Here is an 8,109-nt window from a genome sequence, read left to right on the forward strand (position 1 = left end):
GATTCACTTTCCGCTTAAAAACAGTGTAATCCCCTGTTTCGCGCCGTGAATAAAATCGAATACAATAATTAGTCCAGCTGTAATCTCATGTTTCACGCCATGAATACAGCCGAATACACTCGAATACAACAACTGATTAGCTGGACTTCCCTAATTTACGCCAATTTTTGATATTGTATTCATGAATACAGTAACTTAAATACATCTAATACATCTTATAACAATAGAAAACGTATCTACAATCCATAATATAACAAATGGTATCTATAGATAACTAATTACCACTAAAAGATAGTGCTTTATGAAAATTTCTCAAGATTGTATTATACCTCGTAGCTTAAGATTGAACCTTTCAAATCTTAAATATGGGCCCCATTCATCCAACAATTCTATTTTATCAGGCCTAGTGCACAAATAACCGCTTGGAAGACCGTCATTTAAAGAAAGGATACTGAAAATTATAAAGTATCTAAGAGTTAGCCATCTTGGAATCAAGCTTCAGACCTCAAGTATCAAGTTTCAAACTTTGGACCCGATTGCCAAAGCTGAACTCCATACCTTGAGTTTGAAGTTTGAATTCAAACTTCGGGTATGTAGTTCAGCTTGACCAGTTTACAATTTCAGACAGCTGAAGTTTGAAACTTCCAACTTCTGCCAAAGGTTCTGAATATTTGAACTGTTATTGTTGATCTTCAGACCCGCAGTCTAAAGTTCGAACTATCCTTGTCAATATCCTGATTGAATATCCTATTCTTTTTCGGGTTTTGGTTTTGGCAAACAAGTGTTCTGTGTTTTTTTTGTTAGTCTGACAAAGAAGAACAAAGCGCTGGTCTGAAGTTTGCCTTCTTCAAGCTAATTAGATGCCTAGAAAAAACTGGCTATGTTGCACCTGTAAAAGTGGATAGCTGGTGCAAATTCTACTATTTTATCCTGGGAGCTGCAATGAACTCATGGCCAAGTAGCAAAATGTGAATTTTGGCTTAGATAGTAGCTGTTGAGTTATCGGTCACGGGTTTGAACCGTGGAAGCAATATGTAGACTGTCTGGAAACGCCACTAATAGGATAGGTTGTCTACATCACACCCCTAGAGGTGCGACCCTTCCCCGGACTTTGCGTGAATGCAGGATGTTTTGTGCACCGAAATACCCTTTTATAGTAGTAGTTGAGTTCATTTAGTTCCTTTGCGCGTGGTTACACACTTTCTTACATAAAGAAAAGAACCACAATTCTCAAACAAAGCAGCCTACAGATATAATCAAGACATTATGCAAAAAGTGGCAAGTAATTTAGAGCAACTTTCGTGCTGCTACAGTCTGATAGACTGAAACTACAATATAATAGTTGTACAAAGCATAGTACAAGAGAGCAGTTGCTTCAGCTGCTGGAAGTTTTCCAACTTTGTAAACGAATTTGGACTATTAATTCTAAATCTGGAGTACCTCCGGTGCAATAACCTGAAACTCAAGCACATAGGTAAAGAGAGACAGAAGAGGTATGCCCATTACAGGTTACAAACTTTACATATGATCCTATAAACTATCCCTGCAGGTTTAACTGCATCAATATCTAGAAAGCAACAAGACCTAGACCTTTAGAATTGGAGCTAAGATCATCCAGTTTGCATGATATCCTATAATACATATTAGAAATAATGATATACATGTTAGTTACGTATCTATTTACCAGCCATATATTGGGTTTTCTACCTGAGGAGGCAAGAGATGGAGATCTTTGCAATGCTCCTTGTCATAATCCCGAGATCTAGGTATTGCGCCAGTACACAACCTCAAGAACTCGTTCCCTGTGAAACAATTGTGAACAAACGCCATACCCCCATCTACCATCTCTTCTAGGTTTGGCATGGAAACTGATTTTCCCATGCCCTTCGGACGTCTCCTGTACAGACTTGTTTCACTAGTCAAAACCTTATCAAGGTCGGAATATTCCATGAATCTCTGGGTAGCAGCTTCCCATGAAAGCTTGTATTGCTCATCGGGAGTGAGAGGTTGAGGTTCGCTGGACATTGCCTCTTGAACTTTTGAGACAAAGTCATCAGGTGTCCTATAAGTCAAGCAATTCGGGAATGCCTGGAAAAACTCATTTGATGGGTGGTCTGCACAGACTACAAATTTCCCCATTGCAAGAGCCTCGGCCGTGGCAGTACAAAGCACATCACTGATACTAGGATTTATGAAAACCTTGTAACTGCAAGCGAAAATATGTACATTCAGAAGCTGAACTGTAACAAATCAAACAGGGAACAAGAAAATGGGAAAAATCAACTACTAGCATCAAACAAAAGGCAGCAAGTGGTCTGCACTCAACATTGTTAATTAATCTTAAGATCTAGCAATAGTATCACGTCAATGAAAAATCCCCAAAACAAAAAAATGCATTCAGTATTAATAGGAGATGCAGAGAAAAGAGTTAAAAGGCCTTATAAAAATAACCTTGTTCATTAGGTATCTAACCCTCTAAAAGAAGAAGAAAATTTTCCGCCAAGTAGAATTGAAATCCCATGGATGAGAGTATATCTGTCCCATACTCTACATCTTAACAAAGATCAGGTAGAACATGTGCTCAATAACTCTTCAGGTTAGCACATAGCTGATCATACAAATATCTTGACCATTTTAGTCATTGATAAATTAACAGTAATTCTAAAATCATTGCGCCACAGGGAAACAGAATGCTAATATTGTCAGTTCCATTAAAATTGCTTAATGATGCTTTATAGATGATCGCACCAAAACGGAACAAGATGTACTAAATAATGTCCATTTGTTGTAACAACTACATTCTTCATTAGTAAAAAGTCCTACTGAAGGATTCTTACCCATGAAGGGAATCATCTGCATGGTCTCTACCTTTCATGAAGTTGACATTGAGATTTAACCTCTTTGCTGTACTCTGTACTTCATGAGCATCTTCCCCATTGCCATATACATCCAAATTAAAACCATCAAGGTTAGTTTTGTGGTTTGCTAACAGATCTATCAACTCCCGGTATCCCTTCGCCCAAACCATTTTGCCTAAGAAATATGCTCCTTTAGAGAACACTTGCTGGCCGCTTTGTCTATCTGCAGCTGCTTTTTCTCCTATTTTCAGAAACTTCGGATTGACACCATGAACATTGCAGACCAAAGACTTGGGTAAATCCTGTGTAGCAGCAGAAAGGCGAAGAACCTAAACAGCAAATTGACATCTCAATTAGGACCATCAAGAAATAACACGCAGGGTGCTTTAAGATTATACGAGGACATGGTGCTTAAATGCAGAGTTAAAGCATCTTCTAATGCGTAATGTATGTACCAACTGTTTCCCTTTATCTCCTTTTACCATGGAAAATTTAGTCCATAGACTAACATACCTTGTCACAATATGCTCTACTGACCAAATTATTAACGTGTTTCACAAAAAATGCCTGAAGAGCCCCATTCTTTTCCCTCTTGATATATTCCAAATAGTTTGTGTGGACAATACCAACAACATGGTTAAATTTATCAGTCCAGCGTTTGCCATGGTGGTACCAATTGAGATGTTCTGGCTCCTCTAAAATTGCAATATCGGCATCTCTTGAAGGGATAAACTGAGAAGTGTCTCCAGCTGGCATTATACTCCGCCTTTCTTTGGAGAACTGGAAGGAAAAAAACGTGCGTCAAATAATCACATCCATCTCAACATCTTCGCCTATCATAGTATAGTTTATTTAGATAGTTAATCAGGGACTACCTTCCCAGGGTAAAATGAAATCTTGAAGTTTGCCTTGAAACCAATTCGCTCCTCGAGCCAATTGCGTATATAAAGCTCCTGATCTTCAGGAGAACTAAAAGTGAGCTGGTTTGGATAAACTAGCTCTTGGTCGGATTTACATAGCCATGGAACCAGCAATGTAACATTCTGCTTTTCTAATTTGGCTAAGTAAGCCGCTCGGAATAGAGGATTTACAGCAGTTCCCGTCATCCAAGGAAGGCTAGCAGTTGTGACTATTGCTACATGCCTTTTATCACCTGATAGGTTCGGCTTGGTAGAATCTCCCCAAAATCCACCTTCATAACAATGACCAGTACTCTGAAGAACACTGGCAATTCTTAAATCTAGTTCATCATTCATAATTTCACCTTCAATCAGTGAGGACCCTCCTTCGGGTAAAGAATGTAGCAAAAGTTTGCTTCGTCCTTTGCTGCATAGACTATCCACAATCTTTTCCGATATATCTGCAAACAAATTAAAGACCCAGAAAAGATGGCTTATAGTGTCTAAAGACAGATTAAATAGACTAAGCTTGTAGACCTTCGACAGATTAAATAGACTAAGCATCAAAAAAGGAAAAGAAAAATAAAGAGCATTTACGTAGACTATATGCACAGCTTGAGTACAGAAAACAGAACAAATATTTAATAATTAGCATTCCCAAGAAAAAGTATTGCAAACAGAATGTAGAAAACAAAGACAATCCACACACTAATTAATTTGTAAATGGACAATGAAATATTACCTCTTCTTATTCCAATTTGATCCAAAAATGGGCTCGACTGTCTCACTAAATATGCTAACAATTCTGGCACATCAAGTGGTGGCACTCCCTGCATAGATGAAGAACATGGAAATAAGAGGAAGAAAATGTTTCTAGCCTAATTGCTTTCAATCTGCTAGAAATGAATTTCATCCTAGTTTAACTTCACAACAATTTAACCCTCCGAGACTAGTTCCTAGTAAAAAAAAAAATACTATAAATTAATAAAGGATAAAATCCAATAATAGAGATTTTGTGCTGTTGACATGCAGTCCAACTTGTATGCATAAAAAGAAAGAATAGTTCGTTTAGGATATTCATTTCATCAATTACCAATTAAATTCGTAATAGTGAAGATTTTTGGAGAAGGAGGCTACAGGATAGGAAGAGAAAATATAGAAGGAATGAAGAGAAAAATAAGGGAAATGCTTATCCTTTCTCTTGTTTGGAATAGTGAAAAATAAGAGAAAGTGAAAGGAAAATTATTCCTCCTCTCGCTTATCAAAGGAGAATTATCTCTTTTTTATCGTGAAAAGACATCAAAAGAAATTGTTATCTCCTCTCTGTGTTTTCTTCCTATACTTCCCGTCATCTCAAAGATTACAACAAAACTAAGCACAGGAAATGCATAAATTTTCTCTACTTGTCTCTTCAATTCGCTTCCTTTCTCAACTTTTGAAGCAAAGTATTGACCAATGGGCACAATCCAAATCAAATGCATAAAAACCATGTACAATATAACCTCATCACATATTAAAAGATAAGACACCAACCTTTGTCTCTTCTGGTTCCTTGCAAATTGATTTCTGCGAAACCATTGGACAAACACAAAAACAATAAATTAATCACAAGGATCAACATCAATTAATATAAATGTGAACAGACACGACTAATAAGTAACACGAAAACACATAATGGTAAAGGAATTGAGAGACAGAAGGAAAGAACTAAAAGATCTGAAATAAGGAAACCCATTGTCCATGCCTAACAAGTTGAACAAATCCACGCTTGTCCTCCCACTGCGACCCAAACTACTCAGGTATAACATTAAACACTAAGTTGCATCTAAAAAAGAACAACCAACCATTTGACTAAATCCCGTAGCCCAAAGAAATCTCCAGAAATTACTAGCAAGAAGATGCTACAACCTATGGAAAAACCAACTCAACCATTAGCACACTAACCCAAAAAAATGGAAGTTTCAAAAAGAGAAATATAGTATCAAGACAATATCTACCACATAAAAGAAAAATATGTACCACCTAACGAGGCAGAGGCGCTTATCCAGAAAAGGAGATAGGATTGCAACACCTAACCTACTAAGTGATCCTACTATCCAATTAATACTTCTAAAACTTTACCTGGAGAAGGCATATCAGATAATAATGAATCGTAGTACATAGTATTTCTCATACAGTAAGAGAAGGGTTGAGGAAAAAGAACCACAGAAGGGTGGTCTTTAATGCTCCATTTTACTTGATAAAATAGCATCTTTAGTGCTCAAGGAACAAATGGAATCTCAAATGCAAAGCTAACAATGTGAATACTAGCACCGCCTTAAAACATACACAATCTTGCTTAAGATTACTTGTGTTAAAAAGATTGAAGAACGAAACTCAACTCCATTCCTCTGATGAATAAGAGGTTTCTTAGGATTTATTGTTTAGGGAGAAGAGGCAACTAGGTTGTTATTGGAATACTTTGTTACTGTCACAGAGTAGCAGCTCATAACAGCTAGTCTAAACAGATCATTCATCAAAACCAAACACCTACCATATTCAAAAGTACAACAGATCATTCGACAAATCAAAACAGAAGATGACTATACTCATCCAAGATTCGTTTTTTTTTTTTTTTGTGAAATAGCAAACCATTTCATCAATGATGGTAAGTCGAAGCTAAAATACTACGAGCAAAATTACACTTCTACAAGCAATTATGCTTTTAGTCCATGAATGAACACCGTAAATAAGTTTCCATAATAAAGCATGATAATAAGAGTAAATAAAATTACCAAGCTTGATTTTACTTTCACCACGAATTCACTATTCTTTATCCCTTCAAAAATATCCACTGGCGACGAACTCGAGCCGCCCTTTAGATCCACCTCTAGCTCCCTTAACCTAGTCTTGAAAGCCTTAATCGGCTCCCAATTAAATTCCCCAAATTGCCCTTCTTCCTTAAACCTTTCTCTCCTCCACTTCCTCCACCTCTCTCTCTCATCTTCCTCCTCCTCTTCCACTTCCGCCACAATCACATTCTTTATCGCTGACAAATCAATCCGGAGCTTCCCCTGCGCCGGCCACTTGAATTCCGGCGAGGAATAGGCCCTACGAAACTCCGAGAGCTTGGGACGGAGCTTCTTCACAAATTCAATCTCCGCCGGCGTCGTAGTGGCAGATGCCGTAATTGTTGGAACAGTGAAGGGCGATTTCGAAGCAGAATTTATGAAATTCTCCAGTTCTCGGTCCGCTAAGTTCTTAAACGAGTTCGCTCGGTTTTTAATGAGTTGAAGATCCGCGTCCGCTGATGATCTTACCTCTTGCCATCCTTTCGAGATGAATGACAACGCTTTCTCCGCCGTCACTACCGACGAACTCGAACCTACAGACGACCTCGTCCTCGTCTCCGGCGGCCTGAAATTAATCATTTCTCCGGTCGGATTGATAATTTCTAGGGTTTCGAGAAGAAATTGGAGTGTTCTCCTCTTCTCTTTCTCCAATGGGGGGAAGAAAGTAGGAAATGAAAAAGGAGGGTCCGGCTGAGAATTTAACGGCTTAGGATTTGGGAAATAAAAAATTAATTTGTTTTTCATGTGGGAGATGACACGTGGAGGAACACCTAAGGATGAAACCGTGTTGATTGGATTCGCGGGAAGTGAGGTGGAAGTATGGAGATCAGTGATGTGGATTTGGTCACGTGAGTTGATAACGGAATTTATATACTAGCATATTCAGGAAATAAAATTTACAGCGTAGGACACATTTGAAAAGGCAACGCCTATAGCAAGTTTGTCTATTTTTATAAATTTTGCCTCTTCTGATTAAAGCAGAGAAATTCATATATTTTACAATATTTTTTGGTGGTTGAAAAAATCTATTAAATTCAATTTTATTTGAGATTGAGATATAACTTATAATTTTAAATAAATAAACTAATAAAACTTAGAAAAAAAAAAAGAAAGATATAAATGAGAAGTCGTCCTAAAATTAGAATCTATTCCTAAATGGTGGATTATTAGTTATGTCGGTAAACTTACAAATATTACGCTGAAACTTTAATCCCAATAAAATAATTTTATTTTTCAACTATCCTTTGTTTTTTTCTTATTTTTCTGTCTATTTCCCCTTTATTTTGCAAGGATTTGTTCAAGTGAAAAATTAGACATTACATGAAGAGTGTGTATCTGTGTGTGTATATAGCAAATTATTAACTATCCTTTGTCTTTTTCTTATTTTTCTGTTTATTTTCCCCTTATTTTGCATGGATTTGTTCAAGTGAAAAGAATGGTGTTGTGATTCAAATTTTGAAAAGCAATACAATACTATTATGCAGAGAATGGCCAATTAAAAGTACTTGCACCAAATTCATG

The 8,109-nt window shown here is 37.1% G+C and overlaps 1 protein-coding gene across 1 annotated transcript; it reads right to left on the reverse strand.

The window, feature by feature from the left end:
* Nucleotides 1-1,473: 1,473 nt before the first annotated feature.
* On the reverse strand, nucleotides 1,474-7,292 carry LOC107786634 (digalactosyldiacylglycerol synthase 1, chloroplastic). Its single transcript, XM_016608154.2, has 7 exons — nucleotides 6,532-7,292; nucleotides 5,291-5,323; nucleotides 4,500-4,587; nucleotides 3,734-4,218; nucleotides 3,372-3,638; nucleotides 2,838-3,187; nucleotides 1,474-2,206 (listed from the first exon to the last, which is right to left on the reverse strand). The coding sequence occupies exons 1-7, from the start codon at nucleotides 7,165-7,167 to the stop codon at nucleotides 1,681-1,683; spliced, it is 2,385 nt and encodes a 794-aa protein (XP_016463640.1). The 5' UTR covers nucleotides 7,168-7,292; the 3' UTR covers nucleotides 1,474-1,680.
* Nucleotides 7,293-8,109: the final 817 nt, after the last annotated feature.

This window comes from Nicotiana tabacum, chromosome 5, assembly GCF_000715075.1.
Source record: "Nicotiana tabacum cultivar K326 chromosome 5, ASM71507v2, whole genome shotgun sequence".
In the NCBI taxonomy this organism is placed as follows: Eukaryota; Viridiplantae; Streptophyta; class Magnoliopsida; order Solanales; family Solanaceae; genus Nicotiana; species Nicotiana tabacum.